At 34.5% G+C, this 17,672-nt stretch overlaps 1 protein-coding gene across 12 annotated transcripts in view; it reads left to right on the plus strand.

Annotated features, from left to right (window-relative positions):
• Positions 1–17,672, plus strand: part of LOC149556350 (uncharacterized) — a 184,571-nt gene that overhangs the window by 87,643 nt on the left and 79,256 nt on the right. For 11 of the 12 annotated variants that reach the window (XM_089830625.1, XM_089830621.1, XM_089830622.1 and 8 more), the window contains 2 exons: positions 7,464–7,576; positions 7,680–7,812. The exons of the other annotated variant lie outside the window; for it this stretch is intronic. In XM_089830625.1, coding sequence (XP_089686751.1) covers positions 7,464–7,576; positions 7,680–7,812 — 246 coding nt within the window. The remainder of the gene's footprint in view (positions 1–7,463; positions 7,577–7,679; positions 7,813–17,672) is intronic. 12 annotated transcript variants of the gene reach the window in all.

Genomic DNA, 17,672 nt, shown 5'->3' on the forward strand with positions numbered 1-17,672 from the left:
CTGCAAGTATCCAAAAATTGTTGACAAAACTTTCATATGAATAAAGTACCAACCTTCAGTCTGGAAAATTCAAAATCAATAATGCCAGCTTCTCTACATTCTTCTCTGATATTTGTTGGCCACTTTGACACAAAAGTTTCTAGAATATATTGCCAATCTGGATGTCGCCTTGATCTTTTTAGTCTTGTATGATTTTTGGATCAAATTGTCAATCTCAGAGATTTCTTTCTAAGTGACTCTCCTGTTCTTGAGAAAGCTTTGTTTCTGCCAAGAAGGGGCGTCAAAATGTGGGACACTCAGGGCTTTTAATGGCCCTACAGAGGGTTGGAAATCAGGAGGACCTGGTAGAGGATTCTCACCTGGAATATAATCATCACTCTTAATGGATAAGAGCTAAGGATGAGGTGATGACAAGTCATGGGAAGGAGAAATAATAGTGATTGGCTCTCTATTATCAAGGCTGATTTGAATGTTTTCATTCCCTCCAACTACTAATTTGATTGAGTCCAAGAATTTGTTTTTCAGTTTAGACCTCTTCTGTAATGTACCTAGTTATAACCTTCACGATTCTCGGACTGATTCTTTCAATTACGAAAGTCTTCTTTTGATCTTTGAATTTTACTTAGTTTTCCATCAATGGATACTAACAATGTTCTTCAATGGAGTAATGCAAAGTGAGCTTATCTTGACCTTATGCAAGAATGGTTGTCAATTACCACTTGGATACTTGGTAGAGAAACATTGATATTATAGGATAATTAACTTTCTGTGATAATCACTTATTATCTTTATCCTATCAGCAACATATTGCAACCAAGTTCTTCCCTTAATCATGCCATTTCATTATGAGTAGCGTTAATGATTGTTGGCATTTAGATATCAACCCTACTGTCATCGACGTCAATCACCATGATGCTGATGATATCTGAACTATCATGTTATTCTTGCCTGCCACCCTATTTGTATGTAAGTGACTTAATATTCCTCCATGACACTCGCAGATGGTGGACATAGCTATTTGATTTCGTATGTATTTCATTAAACTTCAATACTCTTTAATTTTTAATGCTTATTATTTGTCTATCATATAATATATTATTTATTGAAATTAATTTTTTCAATTCAATTCGTTGTTCATTTCATATATTATATGATCTGTTATTATAAAATATCATTCTAATTATTATTAATTTCAGATTGAACATTTATAGTTCTTGTGATTATTAATTAATATTTTTATTAGCATATTCATTTATAACATTTAATATTGCATTATATTTTCTTTTCATCATTATATTATTATTATATTAATAATTTAATAAATTATATTTATCATTATTTTGTTTACATATTTATTCTTATTATTTACTATTAAATTCTATCTTGAAAGTCAGGATCCTTTCCAAAATTGTTTGTCCTCAAGCAATTCAAAATTTGGTATTAGTGGTGTCTTGCTAGGGTAGTGTTTAATCCAGTGACCCTAAAATAAAAGTTTCAAATTGGGGTTAGAATTGCAATGCATTCATAAATAGACTCGTCAATTTAAAAACATTTAACCATATTCAGTTTAAGAACAATTTAAAAAGATCAAACTTATCTTGATTTGTTGTAGCACTTTCTTCTCCTCTAAGAGGTGTTGCTTTCTTCCTAGATAAGTAAGCCTTCAAAGATGTAGAGTCTCTGTCTTAATTGCTTTCGAGGAATTACAATATTCAATTAGAATGTCCTCTTAGTTTCAACACTCATTGAGAATGCTCTTGATCCCATCTAGACACCTTCATAGAAAGTCCTCAATCTTGACACTTGCTAAGAATGTCCATGATGCTTGATACTCACTAAGATTACCTAGCTTCCGATACTCACTGGGAATGCCCCTGATTCTTGGCACTCACTAAGAATTCCTTGAATACTCACTAAGAATGTCCTTGACAGTCACTAAGAATACATTTCCTTTCTTTCACCATTTTACATATTCAATTCATTTTTTCTTGCTTATACCCCTTTTGTAATTGTTATCAATAGTGGTGTCTTACTTGGTATTTGTATGGCTACCAATAAGGTTGTGCCAATTTTTTTTTGATCACAATCTCTTCAAATGTTGGCATAATTGTCATGGCTCCCATGCCAAACAAAGTTAGCTTTGAAGATTATATTATAGTGACAAATCTGTTTATCAAGAGATTTGAAGGGAAAATCATTGCCCGTAATTAAACGAACACGTAAAATCTACAAAAACTTATTGAAACCTATCAAACTAGATTTTAATCATACAAGGTAAGGGATTTGATCTAAGATCCTCTAAGTTTAAAGCTCTATTATAACCTACACAACACATCCTTATCATTTTTTTTCATATATGGTAAGGGATTTGATCTAAGATCCTCTAAGTTTAAAGCTCTATTATAGACTACACAACATATCCTTATTAATTTAAAAGTACAAATGCTTTTTAAATTTTCTTTTCCTTTTAATAATATCTGTATAGGTTATAAGTCAACCAACCAAGGGGGGTCCTTTATAGTTTTCATTTCCACTTGTCTTGATATTGTGATTATTGGTTCTTGGGGTTATTATAGGAGAAAGGGCACTAATGATTAAATTACAGTTTTTAAAATATTTTAAGATAAATTAAGAGAAAAATATTATATTATGTGAAAATTGTTTTTATTTAAACTATTTAATTTTAAAGAAAAAGTGTGTGTGCATGTGCATGTGCACGTGGGCGTATGCAACGCGTGTGTGCATGTGTGTTAGTAAATCTTGAGATTAATTATATTAATACAAAAATTATAAAAAAGTAATCTCTAATTTACTAAAATAAGCAAAATCTGACTTATATTATTTTATTTTAAGAATTATTTAAATTACATAAAATGTACTATCAATAAAGCTAGAAAGAGAACACTATGAAAGTTTGATGCATAGCATAATAAATCAAACTAGGGGAAACGATCGAGTAGTCACACAAGCTAACTTCATGTCCCTATAGATCCTAAAATCATAAGTTAGATTTTGATGATTTTTTTGATACAAACTCTTATGCCAGTTAACAATTTAAAACTAATGCTTTTGCTTCTGAGTATTCACGGATCTCTCTGTAGAGACCGTTGAACACTAAATGGTCAAGAAATGACCTTTTCAATGTGCCACCGAATGCCTACTATGTTCTTCCTACTATTCACTCAAAAATGCTACTTGTGGCAAGATATCTTGGTCTTTTTATGAAATATCCCAATAGCAGTGCAATAATTGGCCAATCACCAACCAAAAGAGCTAAAAAATAACCAACTATTATTCAATGTGTGATGGACTATTGGTATATGAGTTATCATTTTTAGGACTTCTTTAATATTAGTAATTGTAGACCTTATTTGGAAAAAACGTTGCAATTATTGGACCCCTAATGGTTAGTAGGTTCTTTCCCATTCTTTAGTTTTTCATATAATATATTAAAGACATAATATCTATCTCAAATTGTCTCCTCTTTTATTTAAAAATTCCATATCAAAGATTATTTTAGATCTTTAAGATTTACATCGTAGAAAATTTAAATATTTGGAATCTGTACTCGATTAGTTTTGTCTTGCTTTTGGTTGGTTATGATATTCGATTCTCTACTTGTTTTATTGATAGCATTACGATATGGAGTAAAGATGATTCAAATATTTATTTGATAATATTTTTTATAATTTTAGAGAAAATAAAATTTTAATTTTAACTGTGGTTAGAATTTATACGATGTTGTTTTTAGATAACCGCTGTATCAAATATTTGTTGACGACATGATGAGTTGGTTGCATAGTTGTTAGTACTTTTGAAATTAATTTGTTATTTTCTATCTTTTGAGTTTACTATATTCACTTATATGGTCATTGTATATTTTTCATTGTTAGAATAGTATTATACTATAAGTTACATAGAAGAAGGTAAAGAGACAAGTGGCTACAAAGAGCTTGATTTAGTCTTATGATGAAGAAAAGGAGAAAGAGGAATTTGAAGCCCTGCTTGAAAAAAGATTGCCTGGAGGTGTCGACGAGTACAAAGACAAGTTACTTTTTAAATGTTTTCATGTAACAAGATATGACATATTGCAGCTAGATGTCCTAATGGTGATTAAAAGGACAATATCAAAAGATCCAAAGATATAGATAAAAAGAAGGGCTATGTTCTAGTAGATGAATGAGTGATAAATGAGGAATTAGAGGATAATGATGAGGAAGAGGTAGTATTTGTTGTTGTCAAGGTAGATACCAGAAAAGGTGAGAAGGCATTAGTCTCACATCTTGATCACTTTAATGATTGGGTCATTGAAAGTGGGTGCTCACATCACATGACCAATGATGGTGGTGTAGTCAGATTTGGTAACAATACACCTTGTTTGTTATAAGGTAAGGCTCTATCTCTTTGAATGGTAAGAGTGATGGAAATGATGTTTTTCAAAGTTGCCACTTATATCTTGGAAGATTCTAACAATATTTCAAATTAATGATTGGGTTAATTTAATTATATATCATTACAATTCTTTAGATTTTCAATATTTATTTACTATGGGGGGACCAATGGATCTAAAACCCCACAAAGATGAAATACTGCCATGAATAGTATAAATATAGTCTAGCAAACCAAGAACAACAAATAAACTACAACCTAGAACAAGCAACCAAATAAAGATCCAGATATCCCTAAAGAATCTAAAGAAAAGCAAGAAACACCAAGGGAAAGGGACGACATGAAAGAGCATTCTAACAACAGGCTCCCTTAACCTAACACAACAGAGGATTTTAACAATAAGCTCCTTGAACCTAGAAAAAATATTGCACACAAACATCTACATGCAAATACAATCTAAAGAAAGGCTCCAATATCCCAATCGACATCTATCATTAAGATTTTTTTATTGGCACCCTTCTTATGAGATCAAAGATTCATATCAAAAGAGAGTGAAGATTTCTATTAGAGTTTTCCTTTAACCGTGATCCATCCTTCTTCCACCTTAGGAACTTCATCCTGCTAGGCTAACAAATCCATTACATAAATCCCAATGTGTGTGTCAGGAGGACAATACATTGTGCAAAACTACTAAGATGAAGACTAAAGCCAAACATAACTTGAAAGACAACGTCAACCTTGGGGACAATGCCAATAGGACCAACAAGAGCCTTTTCAAAAACTCCAGCAAGAACCATATTAGAAACAACAAAAAATCAATACATTCAACAAGAGCTTTATAAAAAACATCACTTGAACCATTAGAGCCAACAAGAACCTTGAAAAAAACCCAGCTAGACCATCCATAGAAGGGACAACACCAATAGAAACACCATTAGTATCAGAGACCATCCCAAAAACAATGGGACTGAAACCAACAAAACCTTCTTTGAAACTAGGCACCTCATAGAAAATCCTGCTTAACCACTTGGGAAGAATTCTTAAACACTGTGTAACTCTAAGAAGAGGCACCTGTCTACCATGAAGAGGACTTCTTCGATTTTACTTTCTCTAGATCACATTTAGTCACCACATGCCATGTTCTATAGCACCTTCTGCATTTGAACAAAATCCCTTTATAGTCCAAAGATTGGATCTAGATACACTTAGGAGTCTTAAGTTTAATTTCCATAGGAAACTCCTTAATGCATCATTATCCACTAGAATACGAGTATAGTTGGAGTGAAAAATATCACAAGACTCTGCATTACCATTAGAAAATATCCAAGCATCTGACCCACTTCCTCTAGAATTAAATTCACACAAAGATGAAGCTGAAGGTAGGGGAGTTTAATCCAAATTAGATATTTTCTACAAGATGCTTGGATACTTTCTACAAGATGCCAATTTGGATTAGACTCCCCTACCTTCGGCTTCATGTTTGGGTGGATTTGATTCTAGACGAAGTGGGTGAGATGCTTGGATAATTTCTAATGGTAGATGTGGAGTCTTGTGATATTTTTCACTCCACCTGTGCTCGTGTTTTGGTGGATAATGATGCCCCCAACACTGGTCAGACGATCAACATAAGAACCCCTAAGTGCTATAGGAGCTTTCCTAGGGAACATCAATGTAGAAGTAGAACTGCCAAAGGTCGGCGTAGCACACTTTGACAGAATGCTAGCCACCGAGGAAGAAGCTCTCACAACCACCGACAAAGGTATCACGTCAAAAGAAGCTATTCTTGCAACCAATGGATCTGCGCTAAGACCTGTATCAACTTTAGGATCAATAGAAATTTGCACCACGTAAGCAACCCTGATAGCTTCCCAAGCCATAGGGGACTCACTCCCAATGTCGACAACCTGCACAAGTGACCTGGATGGAGCAACTAAAGATGCAATGCAAGGAGGAGAATGAGAATTTGAAATGGATGGAGGAGTGGGAGCTATCATGAAGGAATTTTTTTTTCCTGAGTGAAGTCTATAGTTGATTAAATAAATGTTAGTATTTTAATAGCATCAATGAATTAATTTCAAAAGTATGTTAATTATGTTTCAAAAAATTAGATAATATTACATTTTTAAAGACAATGGTTGTATACATGTCTTATGTCCATGTTAAAATGTGGGCATGATACATTGGAGGATACATTCCCCTTTTGGAAAGAAAATTGATATAAATTAGTAATTACTTTAAGGGGAAGAGAAATGGGTAAAATTTCAGATGATTTCAAATATGAAAAGAAATAAAAAATGAAGAAAATGAATTATAGTAAAACGTTTGATGAATAATGTGATGTGTATAAAAATGAAATAGAGTTGAAAATGGGAATAATCAGACTCATAACATGAAATGAGGACGAATTAGAATTTCTGATAATAATAAAAAGAAAAAGAATATAATAATATAATTAACTAGATGAAAAATATAAAAATTTAGTTGGATTATACGAAAAAAGGGAAACAATGGATGAGAGTAGAAAGATTACATCAAATAAATGCTTTACAAATATCTATTTTTGCTGTCAAGAAGATTATTGGATCCAACCTTCCAAGAGATTAACAAATGTAAATTAGAGATAAATTCCTAAATTATATAAGAAATTTAATTATGTTAATAATTGCCTTATATGTCATCCATATATCAAGTGTTTTCTAGCCTAACAATGCCAAACGATTACTACGTATTATGGATTGGCATATAATTCCAAGTTATGACCAACCAGTCATACAAAGAGTTCATATTCATAACAAGTACATACTCAATAAAAATGCTTAGGTACACTAGTTATTTACTTCTCATTATTTATATATTTGAGTTGCACATTTTCCATGGAGGATGAATGAGAAAATTCATTAGTTTTATCGCTTTTTAATTTTTAATTTTTTATTGATGATTTTTCTAATGACTAAATATATTGTTTTTGGATATAATAAGCTTTATATTATTTATTTACTAATTATATCAATTGCATGTTAGTATTTTTGTTTGCTACTAGTTCACTTTTTAACTAATAATAAGTTTTTGTGTAGGTTTATGATGTGTTAAGATATAGGCTCGATCACATTAACAAAAAGTTGTCCTTCAATCATGGTAGCAAAAGAGACATACAAGAATCTTACGTTTGTTCAAAATGTGAAGGAAGGTGATTGCATTTTTCCTTTACCTTGTACTATATGATGTTTTCATTTATGTATGCACCTTGTCCTATCTAGTTAAGCTATATATTTTGTTACATTGGCATGTAGGTTTGATGTTTTCACTGCAATGGATAATAACTTTTGTTGTACAAGATGCAATGATTTGCTTAAATGTGCAAATGCATCTGAAATATTGGACGAAAGAGATGAAACTAAAATACAGCTTCGCCAAAAAGTAGAGGTGGGCTCTTCTATTATCAAAAAAATGTGTACAATTGTATGTAAATTACATTTGGTTCATATATATATATATAATTATGTAATTATAACATATGAAATCTTGTAATATTTTTAAGACATTCTTGTTTCTCCCTCTAATCATTTTAACCTTTTATTATTTATTTATTAGTTTGAATGCTAATTAAATTAAGGATAAACATGGTCCTATTAGGCCTAACATTAACATGTACAACATAGATTAAAGAAAAAATTGTAGCTAAACCTACAAACCTCTAAAGATGTTGTAGTACTTGTGGCAATTAAAGCCAAATGAGAAGTGAATTCCTAATTAAGTAACATATTCATTTAGTATCACTAATAGAAAAGATAAATAAGAAAGCTAGAATAGTAAAATAAAATAAAAATATATGTAATTATCTACGGTAACTATGAACCATTGTTAATGACTATCTCATAGATTAGTAAGTCAGTAATTAAAGTTGAACAAGGAAAGAGTGGTAGAAACAAATTTATTATATTTGTCCAAGAAATGATCATTACTATTTATTACCCTCTTCCTATAATAAAATCACCCCTCATAGGGTATTATACTATTTTAAAATGATAATGTAATGTAGAACATTTATGTGTGTTAGGAAAATCTTACATCACGTACAAAATTTTTATTTAATTTTTAATCAAGGTTGAACGAAAAACTAAGTTACACGGGTACCCCTCCCCCTCCTCCGGACCTCGAACTGGTTCGAACCAGTTCGAAATTCGGGTCCGGTTCGACCACGGTTCGCCCAGGGTTCGATTTTCGAATCCTGGTTCGAACTCGGGTGGACCAGGCTGGGAAAATCGAACCAGGTTCGAACCTAGCCAAGAACCCGCCCACGGACGCGAAATTAAAGTTATTTATTTGCATTTTTAAATAATTTTTAGGGTCCACGTACCCTAAAAAGGTGTTATGAATTGATTTTTTGCTCTCTCATAGTCATTTGTTGTTTCTAAATAGGTTGTTTTGCCTTGAAGGAGAGCACATAAGTTTTTGAGCAAGCATCCGATTGTGCAAGGAGGAGTTTGAAGATTGACTTGTTGGTGTTCTTGAAGTGTTTGTGCATCATTTATACACATTTGCAAACTTGCAATGGCTGGAAAAGGACCAAGAGGTAAGATCTTATTCCATTTACTATTGTTTTGTTCTAGTTTTTCCATTTTTTTTTCATTTCTCTTTCAATCTTCATATGTTCTAAGTTCTTGAATCTTTTCCATTATTTCAAAATTCGTCATTTTCTTGCATATAGATTATGAACATATATCTAATTAGTAATTTATTGCCATAGGGAAAGGTTCGAAAGTAATGTCATCTACCTCTTCATCAATAGGCAACACTGAACAAAGAATGGAAACCAACTCTGATTCTTCTCTATGGAAGTATGTAGACATTATAAAACCCATTCCAGGAGGTGGTGCATTCCGTTGGAGATGTCGAGGATGTGATGTAGAAAGAAATAGTTCTTATTATCATGTGGTAGGCCATCTATGTGGTTATACTGGAAGAGGAGTCAAGAAATGCCCTGGCAAAAATGGTGTCCCTATACCAAATCACACCGTGTTAAAATATATTGAAGAGCATGAGGCAGCAGAAGAGAGAGAAGGACATAGGGCAATAGAACTCGGTAGTAGTAGCAATAAAAGTAAAAAAGCTAAGGGAATGCAGCCCCCCTCAGATGTTATTTTACAAGACCATCCCTTCTTCAATACTACAATGGACACTGACACTGAATCTGTCCCCATTGTACACAAAAGAAAGGGGCCAATAGAAACTTCTTTTCAAAACAAGGCTCGAGATATTGCTAACATTAAGGTGGGAAGATGCCTCTATGCAAATGGGTTGTCTTTTAATGTTGTCCGCTCTCCGTTTTGGAAGGACATGTTGAGGGGTGCCAATGAAGCTCCAAAAGGGTATTGTGGCCCCGGTTATGAGAAAGTGCGCACCACCTTGTTGGATGATGAGGTCCAACGGGTTGAAAATCAATTGAAGCCCATAAGGGACTCATGGGTTGAGATAGGGGTGACAATTGTTTCAGATGGCTGGAAGGATTCTAGGAACCGTCCCTTGATCAATGTCCTTGCGGTGTCCCCTAAAGGGGCAATGTTTCTGAAAGCGGTGGATTGTGAGGGCAAAGTAAAAGATGGGCCATTTATTGCTGATATCTTAATTGAGGCCATTGAACAAGTGGGTGCAAGAAACGTTGTCCAAGTCATAACGAACAACGTAAAGAATTGTAGAGCAGCAGGTTTGTTGGTTGAATCACGATATCCACATATCTTTTGGACAACTTGTGCAGTCCATTCACTCAATCTTATGCTACAAAAGATTGGGAACCGAATTGAGTGGATCAAAACAGTGTATGAAGAGGCTGAAGACATACAAATGTTTGTCACAAACCACCACATGACTCAATCTCTTTTCAGGAACTACTCAAAATTGGAGCTATTGAAGATAAATGAACTTGAACTCAAATTAGTAATTTAATTTTTAATATTTGACAATTTCTGATTTTTCATATTTTACTTGTGCAATTGCCAATGTGTATACTTTTCTTAGTTTTCTAAAATATGTATCTAATAGTTGTTTTTTGCTCTAATTTATGTCACAGGTTGCTGAGACCCATTTTGCATCACATATAATCGTCTTAAGACGACTTGTGCAAGTGAAAGATGCACTTCAAGGTATGGTAATCAGCAACAATTGGGGTGTATGGAAGCAAAAGAACACTGAAAGGGCAAACAAAATAAAGGATAGGCTATTGGCTGACTCATGGTGGGAACGTGTGGAATATCTCCTTAAGATCACCGAGCCCATTATGAGCATGCTTAGGTACACTGACATGGATAGGCCTTGCCTTGGAGAGATCTATGATGGCATAGACTCAATGATTGAGAAGATCAGGCAAGTTATAAATGAGCAGGAGCAAGATCCGCAAGAGACCTTTTTCAAACAAGTGCAAAAAATTATTGATGAAAGATGGAACAAAATGACCACTTCATTACATTTGCTTGCCTATGCCTTGACCCCCAAATACTATAGCTCACAATATTGTGATCTACCAGGAAGGTTGCCACCATACAGAGATATGGAAGTGTCTGATGGGTACCAAGCAGCATTTAGAAGAATATTTCCTAATGATGATATAAGAGATGTAATCATGGATGAGTTCATAGCATTTGTCAATGCTACAGGTCTAAGTAATGATGCTCTTCGTCATTGGTTCAAGAAGCATGCTCATGGTTGGTGGTACCTCTATGGCCAAAAATTCCGAACATTGCAGCCCCTTGCAATCAAAGTTATATCACAAGTAAGTTTTATTTTTTAAAAATTAGCTCACTTTATCTTCAAAAGAATTTTTTAATAAGATTGAATTAATTCCTTTTTAATTGCCTACCCTATGTTGTCTTTATAGGTTGCTAGTTCTTCTGCATCAGAAAGAAATTTGAGCACCTATTCTTTCATCCACTCGGTGAAGCGCAATAGGTTGCAATCAAAAAAAGCCGAGAACCTGGTATTTGTGCATAACAACTTGCGCCTTCTTTCACACAAGAGTCAAGAATACAAAGAAGGAGAGACAAAGAAGTGGGATGTAGATGCAGAGATTGCGGACTTGGATGCTTCCACTGCTGCGCTTACAATTGATGATTTTGATAACTTTGATGCCAATACCATTGTTGATTCTGCTGCTGATCCCATTGGCCTTGGTGCAAGTAATAGCGTAGGCGAAGGAGGAGATGAAGAAGAAGATGAAGAAGAAGAAGATGAATATGAAGAAGATGAAGATGAAGAATGAAGAACTTAGAACTAGAAATTCAGAATTTTAATAGATTTTCATTCCATTAGTTACTGTTAAACATTGAACGTGAAACAATGACACTTGAACTTGATATTTTAAATGTTTTGAATCTTTCATCTTTGATGTTGAAGTTGATTGAATTATGTTACTATATGATGGTATGCTCACCATGATACATTGATATGTTATTGTTTATGCTGTTTTAAAGTTTTAAATGTGTTTATGGTACTATGCTACATTCTAATTTTAACTCATGCTTCATAAAAATGTATATATATACATATATTTTTATAATTTTTACATGTTTTTGTACTAACGAACCCAAACGAACCCAAACCCCTTTCCAAAATTTCGTCGAACCAGCGAACTGGTTTTCGAACCCGAACCCGGAACCGAACCACGAACCGGCAACTTAGATGAAAAACAAAATGCAAGCACCTATATATTTGCATGCACCTAGAAATGTGATGAAAATGACATCTCGGATCAAATTATTTACTATTTCTAGCCTATGTGTAAAGATGATTGCGATTTCAAGGAAGGAACACATTTCAATATTAGTCATGGTATAAAATATACCCTTCTTGGTGTGCAGATAAGGAAGGTAAAGAGTCATGTCAAAAGGGAAGGATGAGACACATTTCTAGGAATCCATAGTGAGATATCAAAAGTTGCCTCTTTAGGCAGCCTTTTAAGAAACTTCTCGGGATTATTTGAAGGTTTTGGTATTTTTTTTCCCTTTATTGCATTGGAGAAGAATAATAAAGCATTTTCTCTTGTATTTTTCTTGATGTTGTGTTGTTTATATTGGGTGGAGTAGTCCTTTGTCAAGTAGTACCAAAGCATGAGTTCTTGAGTGTGCAAACATAGTGGTGAAGTGAGATAGTTTGCATTAGTATTTGTAATGGTTGTGAGCTTGTGATCAAGATGCCTCCACAAGTAATGTGTACTGGGAGAATGATAGTAGAGAAATCTTGTTCTAAAAGAGGAATTTATAGTTGTATAGAGACAACTACAAGCAATGCAAGTGGAGTTACTTAGAGGAACAGAGCATAGAGGCCAAAACAAAGTGATGATGAAATTAATGAGGAAGGGTAGCTTGAAGAAGAGCAAGAGTCTATGTAGGATCCTATGGAGGATAAATTTATAAGGGCTGTCTCCAAGATTAGAATGAGACCAAAGGTGGAAGTTTCATATCAAGACTATGAGTCGAGTGGTTTGACCAATGGTCCAAAGGATTTTATTGATTTGACTAATGATTTGGATGAGTATTTTGAGTATAAGGTGGAAGACTCTAAGAGGTTCATGATGTTAAGTTTGATTTGAAAGGTCATGTTGATATATGGTGGAGAAAGGTTCAATTGGATAGAAATAGAAGAGGCAAGTAAAAGGTAATGAGATGGGATAGGATGGTAGACAAGCTAAAGAGACAATATATCACCATGGATTATGAACTTTAGTTGTTGAAGAAAATGAAAAAAAATGTAAAGCAATGAGAAAAATTATCAAGGTGTATACAATATAATTATATCAAATCTTAATAAAATAAAGGTCATTCTAAAGCCAACAAGGAGAGGGTATTCCATTATGTCAATGTGTTGAAGCATACAAGAAAAAATAAGCATAGTAAAAATGTCAACTTTTGATGATGTGTTTAAATTTTTTAAGGATGTCTATTGGAGCATTGGCTAGGGTTTTGTCATTTGTTTGAGCTTTGCCATCTGTTGGGACATTGTTTGCTTCTGTTGGGATTTTGTTGTCTACAAATGGGGTTTTGTTGTCCGTTGGAGCTTCAGCTAGGGTTTTTTCGTCAACTGGAGCCTTGTTGTTTGTTAGAATGTTGCTAGCTTTAATTGGGGTTTTCCCATATGTAGATGAGGTTCTTCCATCCGTCAATGCTTTGCCATCTTAAGTTGTCATGACTTTTTGCTAGAGTATTTTCATCTAATGGAGCTTTGATTGGGGTTTTGTCATTTGCTAGATCCCAGTTGTTGTTCACAACTTCTAGATCCTTATCAATTGTTGGTTGGGCTTTTTCTAAGGTTTTTCTCGCTGGAGCTTTGCTATCAACAGGGTCCTTGCCTTCTACTACTAAGCTCTCGACTAGGTCTTGAACCCCTCTTTTTCGTGGGACTGAGATTATGGTGGCTCTAGCTTGAAAGTAAAGGGACCTTTTTGTGTTTTATACCCTATCTAGATATCTTTGCATGAGGTTGTGGTGAAAGACAATGAGATTGCCTCCTTTGATTTGTTTGACTTTGGTGTCGTTTTAAGGGTTTTGTGGTTGAGTCTTCCTGATTTGCATAGGTGAATCTCTTCTAATTGGGAATGTATGGCCAAGGATATTTATTGCTAATTTTGATAATGTCAATGATAGAAAATTGATTTTTTTATTGGTTCCTTCACTGGGAAGATCATTTTGCACTAATGGTAAAATTGTGGTACCTTGATTTCCCTCCCTCCTTAGAAACCTCTAACAAGTTTCTGGTATGGGTGAGGTTTCCTTATCTTCCTCTTCATCTATGGCTTGACCCTCTATTGGAAGAGGTGGGAAAGGCTCTTCAATATTTCTTGATGGTGGATGATGAGTCATCAGAGATTATGCACTCAACTTATGCACAAATCTTGATAGAGATGGACATCTTGAAGTGGTTTCTAGAAAAAGATAAAGTTTGAGCGCTCTAAGGGTTTTTGGATTCAAACATTGGACTATGAAGGGCTCCCCTTCAAATGTAGGATGTTCTTTAAAACGGGTCATTTGGCAGCCCAATGCAGATTAGAGGGATAAAACCAAAAAGGTTTTCTTCTTGGTGGAAGGATGCCATTTCTGAACATTACATTGATGTTAAGAAGAGATATTCCCAAACCGTTGCATAAGAATCTCATGTTGGAGTGATCCCTGTTGCTGCTGGTGTTGTTTGTACTAGATTTATGCTTGGTGACTCTGGGAGTATTGTGTCTTTCAGAGATGGATCTGCAAGTTTCTCTTCTACTAGAATTGTTCATATTGTGAATATTGGTAAAGCTCTTGGTTGTTCCATTGCTACTGCTCTAGCTAATTTTGTGTTGGTTAATGTGTCATTAGATTCTTCTTTGTGGGCTAGTGGTAGTGACCCTACTAGATTCTTCGCTTTAGATGGTGAAATTAGGCCTGTTGTTTACCCTTTGTTGGTGGAGGCAGGCATCGATTGTGCTAAGATAATGCTTTTGCTAGCATTGCCAAGCATGATGTTGTAACTATTGTTAATGACTCTATCCAACAAAATGATGATTTCAATCCTTCAACGAAGAGCCCCATTGCTGGTTCTATCTAAAACTCTATTGTTGGTTTTGTTGTGGTTGATTCCTGTCCCGTTTCTATCTTTGGGTCTCAAGCTTTGGTTTCTCAAGATTGGCAAGATAAGGCTTCTATGGTGGAGGACGAATCCCAGTTAATGTAAGGGTTCATAAGGGATCTAAAAGGGTCCTATAATGTAGTAGTGTAACTTGGGACCCTTAATACAACTTATGACCCATTATGACCCCTCAAAATACATCAATTTATCTTAGTGCTCTTGAGATACATTAATATATGATAAGGGGTCACAAGTGATCTTATGTTCTTTTTGGATACATTAATCTAACCTAGGACCTCTTATAACTCATTAAGACCCCTTAGAACCCCTTACCATACATTGATTTATCTTAGGAGTCCTAGTACACATTAATGTATGTCAAAGGGTCATAAGTGGTCTTAGGATACATTAATGTAACCAAGATTTTCTTAAGAGCACTTATGACCCCTTATGAACCATTGTGACTACTTATCATACATTAATGTATCGTAGGAGTTGTAGGATACATTATGTATGCTAAGGGGCCCTAAGAGGTTGTAAGTGGTCTTAAGGGATCTAAGGATACATAGGATCCTATAGGACCCCTCAATATACATTTATGTAGCCATGGACTCTTAGGATACACTAATGTACAATATAGGATCTTAAGGGGTTGTAAGGTGTCCTAAGGGGTCTTAGTATACATTATTGTAACCTAAGATCCTTTAAGAATGCTTATGATCTCTCAACATACATTAATGTAACCTATGACTCCTATGATATATTAATGTATAATAAGCATAATACTAAGGACTTATAAGGTGTCTTAGGATATATTAATGTAACCTAAGACCCATTAAGACCCTTGATCATATACGTTAATGTATCCTAGGACTCCTAGGATACATTAATATATAGTAAGGGGTTCAAATGGGTTGTAAGGGGTCATTAGTGGTCTGAAGGGGTCTCAAGATACATTAATGTATCCTAGGACCCCATAAGAAGCCTTATAACCCCTTAGGACCTCTTCGCATGCATTAGTATATCACAAGAATCCTAGGATACATTATTGTATGTTGAGGGGTGATAAATGGTCCTAGGACCCATTAATGTATCATACAACACCTTAGGACCTATTATGACATATTAATGAGTGTATTTTTCATAAGGGGTCTAAGGTGTCATAGAATACATTGATGGATACTAAGGGGTTATAAGTGGTCTTAAGACACACTAATGGGTCATACGTGGCCCTAGGACTCATTGATGTACCCTACAACCACTTAGGATAGCTTAGGACCCATTGATGTATCTTAGGACCCCTTAGGATCCATTAAGACATATTAATGGGTTGTAGTTGTTCTAAGGGGTTACTAAGACATATTAGTCATAAGGGGTTATAGGTGTCCTAAGTGGTCCTAATCATTCCTAGAACTACACATGATCCCTTAGGACCCTTTAATACATTGTAGGACATTGTATGACCTCTTAAATGTGTTGTATGCGTCCTAAGAGTTTCTAAGGGGTCCAAGGGTTCATAAATGTGTCCTACTTGGCCATAAATTTCCTACAGCCTTTAGTGTATCATATGACCCCTTAGGATACATTAATGAGTCATATGTGTCCTAAAGGCTCCCATAATACATTAATGAGTCATAAATGGTCCTAAGACCCATTAATGCATCCTACAACCCCTTTGAACTCTCATATGTGTCATAAGGGTCATATGTGGTCCTAGGATACATCAACGGGTCTTAGAACCTCATATGACCCATTAATATATTTTAGGACCACTGAGGACACATTATTGGGTCGTATGTGTCCTAACAAGTCCTCAAATGCATTAATGAATCTAGAGGGGCCATAAATGGTTGTAGGACCCATTAATGTAACCAAGGATCCCTTGGGGACACTTAAGACACGTTAATGGGTCGTATGTGTCATAGAGGTCTTATGAAACATTTAAGGTCTCTCTCACTCACCCTCTCTCCTTCACATCCCCTCTCTCTCCCCTTTATATCATATCATATATTATAATATTATAATTATTTTTTTGGCAAAAGTAGCGAGCCACTAATATTATATTAGTAATATATAACTGGTTCAAAAGCTAATGGAGGAAAAACTAAAAAGACTCCAATCATTACCAGATACAAAAAAAAAGCTAAGGAAATATCTTGATTCGAGTAATATACTATTGAAACTAATGCTTATAGAATGAGCGTAAGAGATGCTCTTATAGGATGGGCTTACAATCAAGTTTAGCTCATAGTCCATAAACAAAACACCTAAAAGGCTGCCATGCAAAAAGGATTATAGAACATTAAATATAATTTGAGTAGTCAATTGACATATTTGCCAATATATTTAACAAAATAATACATTAATGTACATATATAAGCAAAGTGCCGATTTACATAGTCATGAAAATTACCTGAAGTAGCATTTGAAGCTACAGTGTCCACATGTGCAATTGGAGATTAAATTGCATGTACTCTGCCATTGCTAGATGTGCAACTTTTGCGACAAAGAGGGATAGATTCGTAGCGATACCATTTTTTCACATTCAAATCGTGTACATGCAAACTTCATTGCCTGAAATGCACAAAACTTTGACCAAAATAGAACCTCCCTTGTGTCCCCAAACTTGCAGAAGCCAGTTTGTAGCCGTTCAACAAGATTGAAGGATGGGAATATGCCAAACTATACTAATA

Source organism: Cupressus sempervirens, chromosome 5, assembly GCF_028749045.1.
Source record: "Cupressus sempervirens isolate cs-2001-9-10 chromosome 5, ASM2874904v1, whole genome shotgun sequence".
Taxonomy (NCBI): domain Eukaryota; kingdom Viridiplantae; phylum Streptophyta; class Pinopsida; order Cupressales; family Cupressaceae; genus Cupressus; species Cupressus sempervirens.